This window comes from Pseudophryne corroboree, chromosome 4, assembly GCF_028390025.1.
Source record: "Pseudophryne corroboree isolate aPseCor3 chromosome 4, aPseCor3.hap2, whole genome shotgun sequence".
NCBI lineage: Eukaryota > Metazoa > Chordata > Amphibia > Anura > Myobatrachidae > Pseudophryne > Pseudophryne corroboree.
Genome location: NC_086447.1, coordinates 577105306 through 577126208, shown reverse-complemented (window position 1 = coordinate 577126208; position 20903 = coordinate 577105306). Strand labels below are relative to the sequence as shown.

Below are 20903 nucleotides of genomic sequence, written 5' to 3'. Positions count from 1 at the left end.
GCAAATAAATTTTCCATGCTTCCACAACCACTTTGCGAGTGCAGTGCGGCTTCGGTGCTTGCGCAGTGGCAAAGAAATGCTCCACTTCAACTGACATTGGCACCTCTGTATCAGGCCCACTGTGTGATTATTAATTAGGATTTACATTATTAAGCATTAGTGGAATTTCTATATGTTCATAAAAATAAGTGTTTTTCACTCCCAAAAAAATATTCTGGATATTACAAATGTATATATCAATATGCTCTAAAAAAACCCTCTATTAAAATAAAAAAATCTGAAATTTGCTTAGCTAGAGCAGAATATACTTTTTCCCAGTGTAGTGGACACACATCTGAAACATACAGTAAAAAGTGATAGGAGGCCTTATGTGTGTGAATGGATGGATGGATGTACTGATTTAAAAAAAAAAAAAAATTCGAGAAAAGTTGGCACTCCTAGTGACCAGTGGTGCAAGTGGGCGGGTACGGGTGGGTACGGCGTACCCGTAAGAATTTAGCCGTGGGTACGCCGTACCCACACCGACGGGCCGCCGCTCCTCGCACCGCCGCTGATGTGAGGGAAGGAGAGTGCAGCCTGTGCCTCTCCTTCCCCTCAGTCTCCGGCGGGTGTCATAGTTTAATTCAGCGCCCATCCGTGAGCCAATCAGAGCTCGCGGTGCGAGCTCTGATTGGCTCACGGATGGGCGCTGAATTAAACTGTGAGACACCCGCCGGAGACTGAGGGGAAGGAGAAGCACAGGCTGCGCTCTCCTTCCCTCACACAGGACGGCAGCGGCAGCGGTGAGCAGGGAAGGGGGGGGGCATGTTATACCTGGCACTGGGGGATATCTGGCACTGGGGGGGCATTTCTATCTGGCACTGGGGGATATCTGGCACTGGGGGGGCATTTCTATCTGGCACTGGGGGATATCTGGCACTGGGTGGCATATATACCTGGCACTGGGGGATATCTGGCACTGGGGGGCATATATACCTGGCACTGGGGGATATCTGGCACAGGGGGGCATGTATACCTGGCACTGGGGGATATCTGGCACAGGGGGGCATGTATACCTGGCACTGGGGGATATCTGGCACTGGGGGGGCATGTATACCTGGCACTGGGGGATATCTGGCACTGGGGGCATATCTGGCACTGTAGGGGCATTTCTGTATCTGGCACGGGGGGCAATGTATATCTGACACAGTGGGAGCATTTGTGTATCTGGCACTGTGGGGCAATGTGTATCTGGCACTGTGGGGCAATGTATATCTGGCACTGTGGGGCAACGTGTATCTGACACTGCGAGGCAATGTATATCTGGCACTCTGGGGGCATTTCTGTATCTGGCACTGTGGGGCAATGTGTATCTGGCACTGTTAGTCAATGTGTATCTGGCACTGTGGGGCAATGTATATCTGGCACTGTGGGGCAACGTGTATCTGGCACTATTGGGGTCATACGTGTATCTGCCCCTCCCCCATATGTGTATCACGCCCCCATTTTCATTGACCACGCCCCATGTGGCATTTGGCCACACCCATTTTTTGTGCCCGCCTTCGGCGCACGCACACAGTACCCGTAAGACATTTTTTCTACTTGCACCACTGCTAGTGACTAAGGTGCATACACACGTTGGGATTTTGACTATCTTCGATTTTGACTTTACGATTTCCCCTGAACTCCCCCAGAAACACTTATTTTGACTATCTGTACCTTCGATTTTGACTATGTGCGATTCTGATTATACTTTTTACAAGATAGTACACATAGGGCCGTATTCAACAGCTGTCAGGTCCTTTCCAACAGGACTACAGCACTCTAATCAATGCCGGGCCAAACCCAACAGGTTTGGCCCGGTCCCGACAGTGTCAATCTGACTTTTTTTAAAGTTGTATTGACATTGTCGGAAATGGGGCTAAAACCTGCTTCCTACAATACACGCGGCTCGGTGGCTGATCCGCGTGTATTTCGACAGCATTCCGACAAGTCGGATTTCCCGACTTGTCGGAAAAACTGTGGGCGGATTGAATATATCGGAACCTCTTCCGACCTATTCCAGTCGAAACTGCCGTCTTTCCGACAAAATGGCAGTTTCCGACTCTAATTGAATACGGCCTTATATAGTCAAGATTGACTTGCCTGCACAGTCTATCTTTCCTTGTGATACTGACCCCGTGGGAGTGCGCATCGGTATCGCAAGCTGCCTAACAGTGCGATTTGACCTAACTTTCCTTGTGATTTTGACTATATAGTCAAAATTGCAAGGATAAATCTCACCGTGCATACACACCTTAAGACTGTCAATGAAGGGTATTTGGATCACATTAATCAAACAAATTATATGATACCTAAACTACACAATTAGAAGATAAAAAATAATGCAAACATAAAAGAGATTATAAAAAGTCTAAATTCAGTAACCTATAGAAAAACTCTTAGTCTGCAGAACATTATTTACTATAGTGCCGATTCTTTTACAGACATTGGTGTGTTGAGGTGAGTTGTTGAATATGTATACATGTAACGGTATGCGGTTAACATACCGCCGCACAGGATCCCAGTGATCACAATGCCCAGCGCTCGACAATTTGCTGGTGGCCGGGATGCCGGCGTTGGTATAATGACGGGCAGTATTCCCGGCCATAGGTAACTCATACCGATCCTCATGTCACTATGGAATACAACTTGCTAATATCTCACATTCCTTCCGGTCCTAAGACTTTTATAAAAATCCTAGAATGGGAATGAAACATTGGATCAAAGCAGGACAACTTGTGGTTCTCCTGGAGTGGCCACGCTGACTGGGAGAGTATGCTGGAACATGTAGTTTCAGAGCACCTGGAGGGCCACAGTCTGCCCAGGCCTGCAGTAGATGTACAGTATGTACTACAGACTTAACAGCACATAAATGTAAGGTATATAAATTAGAAGTATGGAATACAGAACCCACATACATTTATTTCGTTTTCATCTTGCGCTCATACCAGTGAGTAAATCACTATGCTTTATAAAATGTAAAGGGTCTGAGGTGTGAGTCTCAGGCATAGAAAGTGTCCTGTCCTGCTTCTAATGGGCCCTACACACTGGCAGATCTTACTGCACGATATGAACGTTCTCGTTCATTAATGCAGTGTGTAGGCACCAACGATTAACAATGCGCGGCCACGCGCTTGTTAATCGTTGGTGCCCCGTCACTTATGCATGCAGGCCAATATGGACGAGATTGTCCATATTAGCATGCATTGCTATGGAGCCGGGTGACAGGGGGAGTGAAGAAACTTCACTCCCCCGTCACCTCCACCCCGCCGCCGGGTCGCCCGTCTGCCGTATCGGCGGTCAGGCAGCTCGGCGGTGGGTCGCCCAGTCTGTAGGGCCCTTAAGAAACCTGACAATTCCCTTTATGCTTCAGTTACAAGAGGATTAAACGAAATATATGGGATAAGAGTAGCCTGTTGTAAGTGGAATTACTAAGCGCAGCCTATAACATGAATATACAGGACAGTAGAGTTTGTTACGGCCAATAATACATTTGTGCACTAGACAATGTTAACTCCCAATGATCTGATTTCTGCATTTATATTTTGTTAATGGACTTCAATATTTCTGTTAATAATTAATGTGAATAGGAAAAAAGGATACTTTGCATTCATTTTCAAAACAAATTATATTTACTATTATTGTTAGACATTGGTAAATTGCCACATAAGTGATGTGTTATGCTGGACATATACTATACATTTATCTGGCCAATCTGCATGATATTGGCAAATTGGCCAGATAACTGGGCTCGGTGGAAAAGAGGCGCATGCCACGAAATTACTTTTTATAATATAATAAAATTAAATATAGAATGAAATATAATACCAGGAATTTGTATTTTGCTGCGGGTGACAAATAGGCACATGCCACTATGCTAGACGTTAGGGGAGAAAACACTAGATGGCAGAAGCTACTTGATGGCAGCAAAAATTCATAATGAATGTCCTGTAGATGTAGCATGTGCCTCTTTTCCACTGAGCCCCTCGATTGTACAGTGTATGGGTGTGACCGATCTGCATATCGATCCGATCCAATATATGTTTAAGTTGCACATTCCCTGACTTGGGAGGAATTGGGAAATGTCTCCTCTCTGTTGTAAAGGACCTCAGATATTGTTTGGCCACACAGTGCGAGATATCACACAGTGTAGACTCACAGGGACCGATTAAATTCTTAACGCGCACCCTATCTCCCGTCTAAAGTGACAAGAGATAGAGGGGCGATATTCAAATATCCCCCAATATCGCCCCTATCGCGCCCTGCACAGTCAGGTTTAGGCGCGCAAAGCACAGAAACCCGACTAAACGAATGGGCGCAATCGTGAAAAGACCCGTTTGGGTGACTGATAAGCTACAAAAATACTGATCTGATAAGCTACAAAAATACTGTTGTACGATTGTATTACCTTTGCAAACTGCAGTTTCCACACACTTGAAGAAGTTAGTTTGCCAGCCCCAGATCTATGCATAGCAGCCATAGTGTAGATTTCTAGTGCATTCTTTTGCTTGGATTTCAGAAGTGCTAATGATGTTCTTGTGCTGAGTCCTGCGGGGTTGGGATTGCCAGAGCTAATGCACCATGCAGCATAAACAGATGACTTTAATGATTCCTGCTCTGTGTGGCTGGGTTTGGCATAATTGAGGAAACACCAGCTAACAGTGGTAGTAGTTCGTAGACTTGGAAACTGAGGGACCAGTTGAATTTCTGATCGATCTTTTATTAATATCCTTGAAGCCCCTTCATCTGCACAGGATCTCTCTGACATCTGCATTAGAATTCCAACAGACAGAATTTTGCCTGGAAGTGGCTCATCATCAAGAATTTCACTTGATGTCCTCTGCGGGCTTAAGCTCATATCTGAAGCAGTATCTTCATTATAAAATTCATCAGGTGACATTCGCCCCTCTGGAGCATCACTGGACTTACTCTCAGCCAATGATGTTTCTACACAAGATGATGTGCTGAGTGGTGAATTAGACAATGAAGGTGATAAAGTTTGTGTGACAGAAGTAAGAACGTCCTTTTGCTCTGTGGTGCGACCTTGTCTCACCAACTGAGGCTTTGAGGTTCTTGACAAATCCTTTTTTATATCAGAATTAGTAAGTTCTACTGCACTTAGTTCTTTAACTATTTGTCCATACATCTTTTCCTCCTTCACTCTTTTTTGCTGCTTTGTTTCCATAAAAAGTTCTAAACTACTCGCAGGGGAAAGCACACGTTTGCCTCCTCCAAAAGGTGATGCACTGTCTGAGGTGGACACCAAACATAATGGGATTGCAGAGTCTAAATCCAGTGGCAATGTACGTGGCACTTTCCATAGAGGATATTGTTCCAGATCACCACAAGGTCCTAGCATATGAGCAATGTTGAATCCCAAACCTCTCATAGATGCATTTGTTGCCATTATCCTTTGTGATGTACTTCCATCCACTTTGCAAATGACTATGGAAGGGCTATGGGTTTGTGAGTGTGTAACAAGAATTTGTGAAATGCTAGTGTACATAACACTTCCATATGATGGCACATGTGTCTGAATTCTAACTGGAACTACAGGTCCTGCCAAAGCTTGAAGAGAGCCAACGCTTGGTGAGATAGATAATTGCTGGTCAGAAGAGGAGTCACTTGACCCACCACTGTGATCTCTCTGTAGTTTTGAAAGAAGATTTTTCGATTTCTTAGACGATGAAGATGATGTCTCTAAGTATGGCTGATAGCCTTTTTCCACATTATGCAAATAATTAAGAGGTTTGCATGCACTAGGATCTTCAGCAGTATCAAGGTAATAGGAGGAGTGCAATTCAGAGCTGGTAGATGGCTTAAAATACGTATTTTGCAAATGATGCTGGAAATGTCTTTGTAAAGGATCTATGCAAGATGGCCACAGAAGAGGATGATGAGCTGGCATTTGGGCCATGCATACAGATGTGTAAGGTAAATGAAATGTGTTGTGAACTGGTGGATATAAAATTTGCTCGGGATGTGGAAATGAATGCTGCTGTTCTGGCAAATGTCTCTTGGGGATATAAGAGGACTGATGTCCTACAGGATTTCTTAATGCATCGTGGCTAGTATAGGACTGTTGTGAATAATGAGATGAGGTACATGTAGGTTGTGCAGAAGTGCCAACGGCTACATTTCCAGCTTCATCGGGAAGATTTGTGGAACCTGACATTGAAGATGAAGGAGAATGCTGCCAAGCAATCTGTGATGACCTGCGACTGTTATATACTTGATCAGATTGTTCTTGATTTCCAAGTTCTTGCTCTGTCTGGGAATTTTCAGGGAAACCACTAAAAGAAGCTTGACGAACGAGAAAGCATTTTTTCCGTTCACGGGCTGGAGACAAAGTTGTAGTGATGGCACCTGGGACTGAAGCATGAGTAAGGTTTCCATAGTCAAAAGACTTACTTCGAATTTCAGGTATTTCAGTTAGGTTAGGACATGGTATTTGCTCAGAAGAAGAGCGTCTCATTTCTTTCTGATGGTGTTGGCTAGGTACAGAAAGGGAATAAGCTCCAGGAGGAACAGTTAAGAACTCTGGTGGCCTTCCAATTTCATCCTGCTTAGTGGGTACTATAGATTTCATGATTTCTTCTCTTTCAAAAGACATTGAAAAGCTTGAGCTGTGTGACAAATTACTCTCCTGACTTGGGCTACGAGAGAGACTTGTACCTGTTGACTCAAAGCTGGATTCTCCAGATGAATTCTCCATATCAGCCAAACGAAGACGTTTCTTTTTTGGAGGCAATTTTTCTGCAGGAAGTTGCGAAAGAGTTTCACTTCTTTGGGGCCATTGAAATTCTTCTGGTGGCTTTTCAGGCTCTTTAACAGGAATTTCTGGCTCTTTCTCAGGTTTGTCTGGTTCCTCTGTAACACGAATCTCAGGTACCGTGATATTGTGTTGGCGAACCAATTTGGGTGGCATATGATATGTAGACTGTTGGGAGTGCTGAGATGCAGAAGGTCTGCCAGTAGACTCAATAATATCTGGTGTCTGAGTCCAGTCTGGACTCATTGAAGACATTGTATTCCCACTGTCACAAGTCTCAGAGGGTGAGCATGCTTTATCTGGTTGACCAGTTAGAAGTTCTGTTGACTCAGACCTTTCAAAAGAGTTAGGTCTACTCAAAGAATTAGTGTGTTGAATTACTGATATGACATTACCAGGAGGCTTCCTATTGATTATGTCTGTTAATTTATCTGTGTCTGAAGAGGATTCATCTAATACAGGTACAGGACTGTCCATTTGTTGATGCGATCTACAAATGTCAAAACGATCTAGTGGCCCACTGTACACATACTCTTGTCCCCCAATAGAAAATCCAACCCTGGGAGATTCTTGACTCTGAGATTTTGAATCAAAGTCCAAGATGACAGGACTGCCTGCTGAGCTGCTCATTGCACTACACGGCATAGAAACATCTTCCTCATCTCCAACACTCTTCTCTTTCCTGCGCTTTCTGTTTTCAATCATTGTTCCAAACCGAGGGGGCGAAGGGGCTGTAACATCTATAAAATATTCAGCTCCTGGTTTCATGCCACCTATATACTGCCTATCTCTATGTCCCTGTATGTGAGGTTCATGTTCATCCCACCTTTTAGGATGCATTCCTGAGACATGGTAGTCATACACTGAAGATATTTTCTTTTCTTTTGAAGAAAAAGATGTCTCATGAATTGTTTTCCTGCAGTACGCAGCAGCTGCATTTTTGGACATCCTCGTATATGCATCAAGATCAGAGTGACCCTCTAAGACCAGTGGTAACTCAAAAGCACCTTGCCTCCTAAGCAGTCGTTGATGAGGAATACCTGTTGTACCTGGATAAAATACATCATCAGAACCGGTCATACATTCATCAAATGAGTGACTTCCTCTTATAGATGGAGGGATGCTTAAACTTGCTCCTGAAGATGTTGGCATTGAGTTGCTTCTTATAAGTGGTGATGTATCCCCGGAAGCGTCTATAAGTACTGCTGTTTGGCCATGCTGCATTTCTGGATATACTTTAGAGTCACTTTCAGCAGATTCTGCAATAAGGTGAGTTTTTTGCAATTCAGATGAATGGATGCCAGATAATCTTGTCTTTATACTTTTTAACTTGCTATGATCTAAAAATCCTTCCCTCTTTGTCATGAACTGTGAGATGTGTTCCTCAATCATACTGGCATTGACAATTGATATATTGGCTTCTTGACTTTGTAGTGAAGATCTGGGGCTCAGTCTACAGTATTTACCAAAAATTATTTCTTCATAAGAGGTTGCATTGGTATTTGGAGGGCTTATATTTTGCTCTGCACTTTCTGAACGTGAAAAGTAACCAGAATCTGTGCTTCCTTTACTGTGTGGGCTCAAAAGATTTAAGGACTTCTCTGAGTCATGCCCTTTCTTCTCTGAAAGTTTTAGTGCAAGTTTTTGCCTGGCAGTATGTGGTTCATCACTTTTTCCACTTATTGATGGGCTGTGCATTAAATCAGATGCCACATAATGAGAGCTTTCACTTGGTAGGTGAATGCCGCTTTTTGGGACTATCAGAATTGGCACTTTTATTGGGCCTCCTAAAGATTCTTCTGAAGTATGGAAAGCTGGATCTAAATATTCCCCACACCTAACACCAATATCCACTGGAATTTGTGAAATGGGGCTCAATTTTTCAGAGTCTTCAACTAATAACAATGTCTCTTCATCAGTGTCTGTGCTCTGTTCCCCATCAGAATGTATTTCCGTTTCTACGTCAATGCAGGATGCCTCTAAATCTAGCTTGGAAACAGAAGAGTCTGTAAAAGGAACTAACCCAGCTTTAATGGCGTGTGCATGTGACTTCCTGTGCTTATATAAGTTGCTTTTTGTTTTGAAGGAGAAACCACAGGGTACACATGGGTATGGACGCTCTCCTGTGTGAGATCTTATATGTTTCTTCAGCACGCTTGGTTTGGCACAAGCCCGTGTACAATACGGACATATATACTTGCCAGGTTTTTTGGGCTTTTGCTCCTTTTTGTAGGTGTCTTCTGTATGTTCAATAGATTTCTGTGAATATTGGCTGTATGAAGATGCAAGAGCTGAAAATTTCTTCCTGGAGAATGTAGCACTGTGTCCATGCATTCGAAAGAATAAGTCTTCTGAAGGAACAGTCATGTGACTATGATAAGGGTAGGCTTGCCCTTCAAGACTCTGGTGAGGCTTCATGCTGTGCACTAACCTCTGTGGATGAAGAGTGTGTTGGGGAAAAGAAAGTGAGTGCCGGTGAGTATAGGAGCCAGAACGCTTCTGTGTATATTGCTTTTCTGGCATTTGCGGGGTAGTTTCACTTTGTGATCCTGCTTTCAAAGAGCTGTAATGCTGTCCTGATGCTGGGTTTGTATTTTGCTCAGGATTAACCTGCGGCTGCCTTTCTCCTTCTTGAAAAGTGCTCATTGTAACAATGGCTGGATTCTCTTGCCTCCATCTGCCTGATACTTTGTCAGATTCTCCACACCTTGAGGTAGATTCTTGCCCTAATACAGTGTCTCCAGAGTCCATTTTGATTCACTTGGTCTTCAGTGTTAGCTTACTTTAATGCTATACAGACACATGGAGCGTGGCTGACTTTGCTTATTAAATCAGTGTCACTCCCATTTTTCCCAAAGTTCTTTTCAAGTCAGCTACTTTGTGTCTGTATAAACGTTCCCATGTAGTAGTATATATGTATTAAATGACAGGGTCATGCATGACCATAAGTTTCTCAAGAATGGCCTTGATGATTCTTGATAAATGCTGAGCAAGATATGAAAACTCCAGGTAGTTCTGCTGAGCTACTAAAGTGCAGTTCTAGGCGTTGACAATGTAGATGTATAACCTAAAAGACAAATAAAACAATATGTAAATTACCTTACAAAAACAGAATTGCAGAATCACACATAAGAACAATAATTAATAGCAAAAGAAACAGTAGAGCACTTTAACAGCTCACAGCTTATAATGAGTGCTTAAAATGCTGTGTGACATGCAGGGGTGTATAAGAAAGGAGGGGGGCCATCTGCAGTCTCTGTCTGAGCCCCCTCCTCTCAGCAGACTTTGAGCACTAGGGTCACTAGTAGACCCTAGCAAAGTGCCAGAGTCTAGTGCACATGCTACGGACATTTTCCTGGTGGTTTTCCTACTGTGTATGTGTGAAACGTCAGGAAAATGGCTGCTGTATGGGACTCCAGAGGGGTAAGTATTCAAGAGATGGGTATAGGGTGTGGGCTCCTCTGGACCCTAGGGCCATTGTGCACTGCATACCTTGCAGCCATTATAGATATGCCACTGGTAACAGGATATGTAAAAATATTATGTATTTCAATGAGAAAGTGTGTTTTCTGTGGGGGTTTTTTTGTGTACTGTTGCCCAAATGGCTAATGACAACATTTTCAAAACTGCTTGAATGATTAAAAAGCATGTGTGCCATTCAACCCGTTTTACTCCTAGAAATAAATGACTTGTGAAGCGATTACAAATGGCGCTTTAAATATGAAGTGAAAAGCACCTGCATGACACTACCCTAAGGCTCACGTGGTCTTACTGCAATACCTTAACTGAGTTACTGACAGGTAGTCTGTGAAGACTGGCTTGTATACTGTACAAAGATAATGGCTACTCCATCATGAGTATTATAATCTCTTTTACATAAAATAACTTTTATTTTTGATTCCATGCTACTTCTTTAATTGCATTTCCATGTCCTTGGTTTCTTCAGACAATCAGATAAGTACAATTCTGTAATTAAGCTGGGTACTCATATCACTAGATTGAACACTCCCGATCAATTGCATAGTCTGCCCTGCTTGACCCATTGGGACCTCTGTACACACTAAGCTAGAAAGACCTCAGTGTGTCCGGTCTTCTATGAGATCAGAAGAACAGCAGTTTAAATATTAAACTGCACAGGGGTGCAAGAATGTTTTGAGGATGGGGGGAGGGGTGCAGAAAAAATTACATATTGGCGCTCCCCCAACCCCCACCCCCCCAGTGCGGGGGAGCGCTTACCTCCAGATCCCCTCGGTGACTTGTCTTTTACAAAGTCAGCTGCCGCAGCGTGCCATGCCATGCACTGTCCTAGCCGGCTCTTCACAGATGCATTACTGGGAGGAAGCATGGCCATGCTGAGCTTACTGGACATCCCTGCCTCCTCCAAATAATGCATCAGTGAAGAGCCGGCTAGGACAGCGCATGGCACACCAAGCTGCGGCAGCTGACTTTGTAAAGAACAAGTCACCGCACGGATCTGGAGGTAAGCACGCCACCTCCCCAGCGTCTGCACCTCATATTTTGGGGGGGCATGCTGCCCCCTTGAACCCCCCCCCCCCTCCCCTCCCCTCCCCCCCCCCCCCCCCCGTTCCGACACCACTGCACACAAGATGTGATCTCCCAATCTGACAGCTGCAGGAGCATTTGATACAATTGTCGGGGGCCAATCAGCTGTTATCAGGTGTGTTTACAAGCATTAGCCTCAATAACACAAATTTAAGTATCTGGAAAATTCTGCCATCATGTTGTACAGTAAAGCCTAAAGGTGCATACACACGGTGAGATATTGACCGTCTCCGATTCTGACTTTGCGATCTCCTCTGAACTCCCCGGAACCCTGAACCACCAATACTGACTATCTTTACTTGAGATTTTGACTATGTGAGATTTTGACTAAGTGCCAATTTTGACTATACTATGTACTAGATTGTACACAATATAGTCAAGATTGCCTTGCCTGCACAGTCTATCTTTTCTTGCGATACCGACCCCACGGGAGCGCGAATCAGTATCGCAAGCTGTGTACACATGGTTCGATTTGCACTAACTTTCCTTGCGATTTTTACTATATAGTCAAAATCATAAGGTTTTGAAGGTTCTGAACCGTAAAGACAGGTTCCCTTACAACACAGCTCCTACTAACATTCTCTAATATACTGTAGAAGTTCAGTAAATAGAAGACATTTCAGATTATTTTCTGATTCATGGCATCTCGCTCTAAAGTCTATTAAAGGCCATTAGAGTCAGCCTGAAATATCTGGTAACAGAGAACTGCACACCAACTGTAAATATTCTGTCAAATATTTCAAGTTCTTGTTTGAACATTTCTATTATGTATTTGTGAATATTATAAAATATCTTTTCATATGGGATACACTTATATTTTAGACTTAGTGGTTTTTACTTTAAACGGTTTCTCTATCACATTCAGATTATATAACAGTCTTTATAGCAAGCTATACATTTGATTTATGCCTTTAATTCTTATAGTAGACTCAGAATAATTACAGCATGGCTGAAATACTGTTCTAGAAGTTACTTATGAATCTGGTAAGTGTCCCTCCCTCAGATCGCAGTAGTCAGACATTGCCTGGTTATCCAATACTCCTACAGTAAGAAGTCCCAGGCATTTGCTTTGAAGACAGAGTAATGCTTACAAGTATATGGACGGAGTTACTGGATGAAAAACGTATATCAGAATATCTGAGGATTTTTTTAGCTTAACAAATACCAGTCCTGTGAATTTTTCCTCAAGACTTACTAAGGCATTATTGTTTATGACTTTACAAGAGAACAGCCATCAATTAGCTATTTTTTTGGTCTTAATAATTCATTACAATTGTTACGTGTAAGTTTAGTATCCTCTGATCATTTTACACGCACAATTCAGTCAGGTGGAATATGCTGCAGCTATGGAGAGCTCTCACACTAAGCACCCTGAAAGGTTTTACCTCTAGTTGTAGTGGTACATCCTGTCACATTAACACAATATATATTATTACAGTACATCTACTGTGATCAAAAGCAAGAAAAACATATTTTTATGTACCTGTTTCCATCGGGAATTTCATACACATGGCTGTGCTGAAGTTGTCTGTAGGAGAAAAGAATAAGCATTTAATTACGAGCAATTTGTTTCACTTCAATCAGTAAAGAAGCCCTGCGACCATAAAAAGCATGGGAGAATATACTAAACTTTTTAATTCCTTTACACGTAACTTTTTGGGCAGACCTCATGTTTGCATAATGAAAATCATTGCACCCAGCTGCCAAGAATAACAAACACAGGAAATGAACAGTGAAAGTTAGCTATTTGCTCTCTGCAAGACTCTTGGTATTATTACACTGATCTTTTACCTGTCGCCTTTCTCAACACCTTTGTATTACTTCACTTTAACATGCTTTATATGAACAATGATGAGGATTGTACACTTATTTGCATAGTGAAGAAGACTGGTTAGGTAAAGATAAATGGGAGAAACTTTTATTCAGGTCACAGAAATCCAATGTAGCTGCCAATATGTGTAATAATTCACAATGGGACACAATGGCACAGTGGGTTTATACTTGCAATATACAAATGTAACTATTGAACACAGAATGATTACATGAGAACGTCAACATTATACACACATAGTTTACAGGCATTTACATTAATATTACCATACCTTCAGTACTTTAGAAAAATTGAGTTTAATTAATAGTAAAATGTATATGCGCTATGGAACACTATCAAGATGTAGTATATACACACTTCAGAACTTTATCAACACCTTTTTTAGCAGCCCAGTTGCTGAGAAAGCTGTTTGCATACTTATCTCCTTCAGACGCAAAATATTCACAGTGATACACAGACTGATTTAGAAAGTGGAGTGCTGAAAGAGCATCTATGATAGTTAGAAATGTAGTATAGCGTTGTTTATGTCAATGTAGCACCAGTCATTTGCTTGCAAATTCTGCAAAACTGCTTCCTGTTCTCAGATGACTTGGCTATGATGCATCATATGCATAAATGTCATTAGTGCATAGAGTTCTCTAAAAATGGCAACCACAAATGAAAACAAATTATATTTAAAATGATGAGAGGGACACCTTCTGTCGATTGTCATGAATAATGTGTGTTGGGTCCGGAACCCTACATACAGCTGCCCTCACAAAGTTGCTGCCCAAGACTAGCCTTGGTTCAATGGATTGGTAGATAGACATGCAATGTCAAAATCTTTTATGACTCACACAGTATACTGCCAATACTGATAATGCTATACTGGCAGTTATAGCCACCATTGTGGTCTAGCAGAAGCGTCATTCTACAGTATCTTTCAAATAAGAGCAACTGTTATCTTTGAAAATATATTCAAAAAATATATATAGTGGGGATATACCAAACCTTGGACAGCAATAAAGTACCAACTAATCAGCTTCTGAGAGCCATTTTACAGGCTGTTTGAACAATGACAGTTAGCAGCTGATTGTTTTTTTAATATCTCCAAGGTTAGATACATCTCCCCCGTAATATTGTTTAATACCGAATCATAAACAATTATGTCATTTATTCTCCTGTTCAAATTGTATTTAATCAAAGCAAAAACCGATACAAAAAATATAACAATTGTATGTTAGAACAGACCCATCAAATGTAGTGTCAGTATCCACTAGGCTACCATTTATTTTCAAGCATAAAAAGCGAATGTTTTCGACCCATTTCAGTGGTTAATGTACGATGAAGATATTCTGGAATATTCTTCATAACACGCTGTGGCGACATTTTGCCTTATTATTGTAATACATTAAAAGGAATGAATATTGTAATAACACCTAAATATTAGTCTAAGCACTTTGTGCCCATATTTATATTGGCTTTCAATAAGGAAGAAAAGAACGTCATATTTTTTGGTCGCTGCGATGTTGTCCATTACATGATTCGCTAAAATTACTTCACTTCCTTATTTAAATGTGGAAAATCTGATAATAAAATCATCTCAGAGAACGGAGATGTTATTTTTTTCTTCTCCACATCTTACACAATGGGAGAGGAAAATCAATATGTCTCCAAATAAACAATTTTAATGCTATGTGAGATGCCAATTAGTTTAGCGGCGCAGGTATATGAAAATAAAGCGGTATACAGAGAAAGACATAGAAAGCATGTGTGCAGTTTTTTATTTCATTGTTTGACAGGGCATTGAATACAACCCGTTGGCAGCCACAATGAAAACACAGATCTTTGCCAGTCAAAAAATGCGTAAAGAACATAATGGAAACCAGACTGTGAACCGTATTGATAAACACTGGACACAGATACACCTGCTGGCCTGGCAGCTACACCGCACTGCAGGGCTGGTACATAAGAGAATCTTATTTAGAGAATCTTGGGGGTATGTGAGAAGGGGATTGTATGTTTAGATGAAGAGATGAAGCCTGCGCTTTGGTTTATAGTGATGTGGGGGTGTAATATTCACAAGCACCTATGTACATAACAATGCAGCTTGGCAATCACAAGTTTTAGTGAATGCAGGGCACAAGCAATCTAATAAAATAACCCTGCTGACTTACATCCTTTAGGTTTTAACAGTTCTACAGCAAAAACACATATTCAGTATGTGGGGAAAAGTCATTGTCAAGACAGTCCCTGCATGTATTCAATGTCAAATAGCCACATCAGACTATCTGTTCTTGCCAAGTAATAAATAGGCACCAGGGTAATTGGTACAGGTTTAAAGGCTAAGGGCAGGATGTACTAATATTCGCGTCCGTCCCGTTTTTTTTTTTTTTGGGCGCGGGGGGGGGGGGGGATTTTCATGGTGATTTTGTGGCGGTGTATTGTTTCTGTTACAGTATTTTCACTGTGTACAATTTTTTGTTGTGGGGGGCAGTGAATGCTGCTTTCTTCAGTGTCTTTCAGTTCTCATTTCCTGTAGTCTGCGCATGTGCCGAGTTGTGTGTCTATGATTTGCAGAAGGGTTTGTTGTACGCCGTTCTGTGTGGGCTGAAGGCGCCATTACGGGTAGTGGTGTTGTCGTTAGAGGTCCCTACCACTGCATTCCTTTGTCACCCATTGCCTCCCGAGCAAGCCAGTGCTTCCCACCCATTCCCTTCCCCAGCCAGCCACTGCCTACAGTAGTCACCCACTGAATCCCTCATCCATCCCCAAGCCACCCACTACACACCCCGGCCAACCTCTACTTTTTGATAATCAATTAATTGCTGCTGTTATATTTGTATACGTCTTTCCTGATTTTGCTGAAAGACAGATGTGGAAGGCACTAAAATAATATAAACCTTCATCTCAAAATCAAAATCGCCCTGTAAGCGGATAGTACAAATGAGAAACTGACAGTCTCCGCAGCAGCCAATGGACAGAAGATTTGGCACAGAAATATCGCGGGAGCTTAAAAATGTGGAAACATTCTTTTTTTTTTCACGATAAACTTTTTTTTTAGTACATACACGATATGAACAGAACATACGGAAACCAGCTATTAGCACAGAGAAGGTATTAGTACATTCCACCCTCAGCAACATTTAGATTTGATACAGTATGTATATATTGCTGTCATATCCTATATGAGCACTATAGTAAATGTCAGTACAAAAATAACTTAATTTTATATGGAAACTGTAATACATAAACGTAGGGCTAATCTAATAAGAGTAAAGTATATATGTTAGTCCTGTGTACTATTAAAGCACGTGTACAAGGGTAAAGGACTATATAACCGTGGCCTTCTTTTTGTTTACTTAGTACTGGATGGGTCCTAATAGAAAAGTTATAATGCTTAAAAAGCTATACACCCACTATAACTATGCAGTCTCACTTTTAGGTGTATGGGGTGACCTGAAAAAAAAGGGACAAATATCAATGAAAATCAACTAAGAGGCTTTCTATTCTGCCATGTAAAGAAGGCTACATAGACATATGCCTATCAGTTCCCCCATATGGCAGAAAAAGGTATAATGTTGATCATATATATGCAGACTACTAAAACTCACTAATCACAAAGTTATATTCATTAGCATGGGCCTTCTGGTAGCATCAATAGAAGGTAAAGCTATTTTAACAACAAATAGGGATTTATTTATTAAAGGGCAACCATACATTTATATTTGTATGTATCAAAAATAGATTATTAATACCCCTTTTACACCGAGCCTTTGACCCGGGTTATTGTTGGGTCTACTCAGGTCACAGCTTGGTGTAAAAGAATGCTTAAAAAATAACCCAAGTTGAGTGACCAGGGAATCCGACCCTGGTAGCTACCATTGTTGGACCCAGTGTAAACAGCTCGACCCGGGTTATCCAACCCAGGTTATGCTTAAAAGCTGCTGACTGGCTGTGTATGCAGAGGTCAGTCTGTGAGTGACATGCAGGGCATACCCGGGTCCAGTGTAATACCGCTTTCACATCGCAAACCCAGGTTGAACCCGGCTTTTGAACCTGAGTCTGATTTAGGTCCGAGCAGCCTTAGACCCTTTTAATGGGGCTGACCCTGGAATAATCTGGGTCCAATGTGCAACAGGGTCTGACCCTGGTCTGACCTGGGTTGGAACCTGGGTTGGAACTGTGTCTGGGTTTTTGGTGTGAAAGTGGTATTTGTCTCATCCACATTTTCACCACTGATACCCCTTTCACATCGCCAATGCCGGATCCCACCCGGGAATTGGAAACGGGTCCTTCCCGGGTGGGATCCAGCATTGGACCCTAACACCTGGCTTACCGACTCGGCAATATGCCAGGTCGGTTGCCATATCGGCAGGTGGCGGAGCTGGCAGCGGGGACGGAAATGGGAGATGAGCTCATCTCCGTGCCGCCTCTATTGTAGTGAATGGGTCGCCTCGACCCGGGTACCCATTTACGCTGCCACTAACCCGGTATTCAAACCCAGAATTTATTCCCCTGCTTTATTCCCGGGTTGAATTACCGGGAATTCGACCATGGCCCTTTCACACCGCACACCGACCCGTGTCGACCTGGCAATATGCAGGGTCGATACCGGGTTATTTGTGCGGTGTGAAAGAGGTATGAGTAGTTTATTTCTAATGTTTGCTGTGATGTCATTGACCCTGCCCCTATCTGAGATAAAAGCCAGGGCTTTGCACTGATTCTACATAGAGAAGCACTACCTAAGTCAGTGGTTCCCAAACTGGGTGCATAGTACCCTGGGGTGCCAAGGGGCAAGTGCAGGGGTGCCACAGGTTGGTGGTCCAGGACCAAATCAAATTATTTACAGTCAATAGGCAAAACCAGTGCTGGCGGATGCCAATCATAAAATATGTGAACCAACAGAAGTGGAACCCTGTACACCACCACATAAGTGACCCTAAGGGTGCGTACACACTGTGCAATATCGCATACGATCCGGCTGATATTGGCCGGTTCATTGCACGATACTGGATACGATGCACGCTCCCGCAGGGCAACTCCGGCATCGCACATCGCGATATAGCTTACGAGCAATTTGGCAGCATGGCCCCACTCCTGTCGCCCGTCGCAGACGACACTGCATGGTTTGCAATGTTGTCCTAATGTGTACATAGCCTAAGGATGACAGTTAAGCACAATTTACTTAATTTCATATTTTTTCTAAAGTGCCAATACTATAGGGCACATTGATTTAAGAAAGTTTGGGAACCACTTACCAAAGGCAATGACTTGACAGAAAACTGGATATGTTTAGTTAAGCATATATACATCAATTACTTTGTTAGTATTTTACCAATAAAAAATAAATAAAAAATCTGTCCATTTAAGCACAACAATTTCTTTGTGTCAGTGAAACAAAACTGGAAATTGGCAATCCAAAATAAGTATCTCTCATTCAATGCTCTACAAGCTTGTTAACTTATGGTATACTGTGCGCCGGGATCCCGACAGCCGGTATACAGAAGACCACCCCTTTTGGAGTACCAGGTCCCGTGAGACTCTGCTAGCGTCTGGTGTTTTTTTGCGGAAAATACTTCTTAGTCGCAATGCAATGTGACTAGAATGTACCAGGAGACTGTGCTGATTAATTTGAAATGTGACACTTTTATATCTGTGTGCGACTAAGTCTATGAATCTGTATACAAAGTGCTACGATCAGCACCCACAACTTTTTCCATGCCAAGTTAGGAGGCAGCAAATTGTCGGCATGACGGGATCCCGGCGGTCAATATACCGACGCCGAAATCCTGACACCATCTGCAGTACCGGCGGTCGGGGCTGGTTTCCCTACTTGGGTAGTGGTCCATGCCACCATCCGAGGGGGAATAGAACCCTTTGGTGACAGAAGGTCGCCACCAGGCCCGAAGCGTGGCGAATGAAGCAAGCCCACGTGAGGATGCGCTGTGCACGCCGCCGGGATCTCGTCTGTCAGGATCCCAGCATTGGTCTACCTGACCACCGGGATACCGACCGCCTGGATCTCATACTGATCCCACTAAGTTCTATTGTGCTTTGTATACAGACTCAGCAGCATCGCAACTAAGACGCATTTTTGGCAATAAAAGACACCTGGTGGTTTACTCACTCCAGGCATCTCGCATTGCATGGCTTATTGACAATGTGTTTTTAACTATTTCCCTACCGGGTGCTGCTTGAAAAAATATAAATGCTACTTTAAATCCAGTTTCAAAAAATTCACAAAAAACGACAATTTTGGCAAATCTTTCTTCATTACATTTCCCCTTAGTGCTTTGTCTTTACCTATTCTTATACCTCAATGAATAAATTACAGTTCACATTAACTCTTTTACATTACCTAAAACACATCCATATCCTACCAGTAAATTAACTACAAGAACGTACAACTGTTTGACAAAGCCATCCGCGGCATTTTCATTTTTTCTAGTAATTAACAACTTTAACAGCTTACATTGCTGAATATCCAATTCAAAAGAGGGAGAACTCATTGAAGTGACTCAAACACAACTTGGATCTATATTTCATTTACTTCATGTGATGTTTGAAATCAAAGATATATCTTTAAAAAAATGACTAGTTCTGTACTGTCAGCAGCTTGGTGGCACTGAGATGAGGAGAGTAATCTGTGAGCATATGGATGTATAAGTGGGAAGAAAGCTCTCTGCTATTTGGAAAAGCACAGCCCGGTGTGTTTGCAATAACGGCTAAGGGCCGTATTCAGAGGTGGACGCAATGTTTACACAAATCACCAATGATTTTTGATCTGTGCTGTTCCTGCGCATCTGCAGATCTGTGGATGTGATGACGATCGCTGTGCAACGTAAGCCATAGCAGGAATGATATGCTGTAGTTATTTGGGGACGGCGTCAGGCAGCTTTCTCAAAAACTGAGGCGTTCACTGGCCCCAGAAGTGTGAATATCCACCCAACCTGAGTAACATGAGGACTACTCAGAGTCAGATGATCCAGCGAGGCGTCTTCGGGCGCAGCCGTGGATCAGTGAAGACGGCAGGAGGCATTTACCTACACAAGATGCCTTCTATTGCATTTACATATTTTAGCACAGCTGCTGTGTACAAAGATGCCATGGCTGTACCTACTGTGTCCATCTCTAAATCAGGCCCAAACTCCATAGCAACAAATCAGACTTTCATTATATAACTTGAACTAGACAGATGACAGCTAATTGATCATTTGTTTTAGTGCACATTTACATCTTTCAACAATGTTATTCTATAACCCCCACTGTGTCCACTCAAGCAGAGGTAAAATACACTGTTACCTCCAGAGCCTGATTATAGGCGGGGCGGACAGGGTGGTCATCTAGGGCTCCCACACATTGGAGGCCCCACACTCTGGCAAACACTGCACCAGTCCGGCCTCCTCTGCACGTTTCCTGGACAGCTCCGAGTCCCAGTAGCGCAAGAAGGATCTTATCTTGAGACGTAGACAGCTTTGTCTCTGTCTCCACAGTGAGCCCCGCCCTCTTGCAGACATAATGCTGCAACTCACGAGTGTATGGGGAAGGGGGCGGGGCCTAATGCTGTGAAGTGCCCACCCTCATCAGCGCCTAAATGTATGTCAAGCTTCTATGCATTCAGAGCCTTTGAAACTAAAGATGTGCCCTCATACACTGTTGCTCAAGTCACACCAAATAGCGCCTCTCGGCATGCCATGTCGAGGATAACTTGGCTGCGCTGACTGGCTTTCACTC

The 20903-nt window shown here is 42.7% G+C and overlaps 1 protein-coding gene across 7 annotated transcripts in view; it reads right to left on the bottom strand.

Annotated features, from left to right (window-relative positions):
- HIVEP2 (HIVEP zinc finger 2) overlaps positions 1 to 20903 on the bottom strand; it is a 356839-nt gene that overhangs the window by 40494 nt on the left and 295442 nt on the right. For all 7 annotated transcript variants that reach the window (XM_063917491.1, XM_063917490.1, XM_063917492.1 and 4 more), the window contains 2 exons: positions 12840 to 12884; positions 4430 to 9860 (listed from right to left, as the gene is read on the bottom strand). In XM_063917491.1, the coding sequence (XP_063773561.1) occupies positions 4430 to 9544 (5115 nt within the window). In that variant the 5' untranslated portion in view covers positions 9545 to 9860; positions 12840 to 12884. The remainder of the gene's footprint in view (positions 1 to 4429; positions 9861 to 12839; positions 12885 to 20903) is intronic.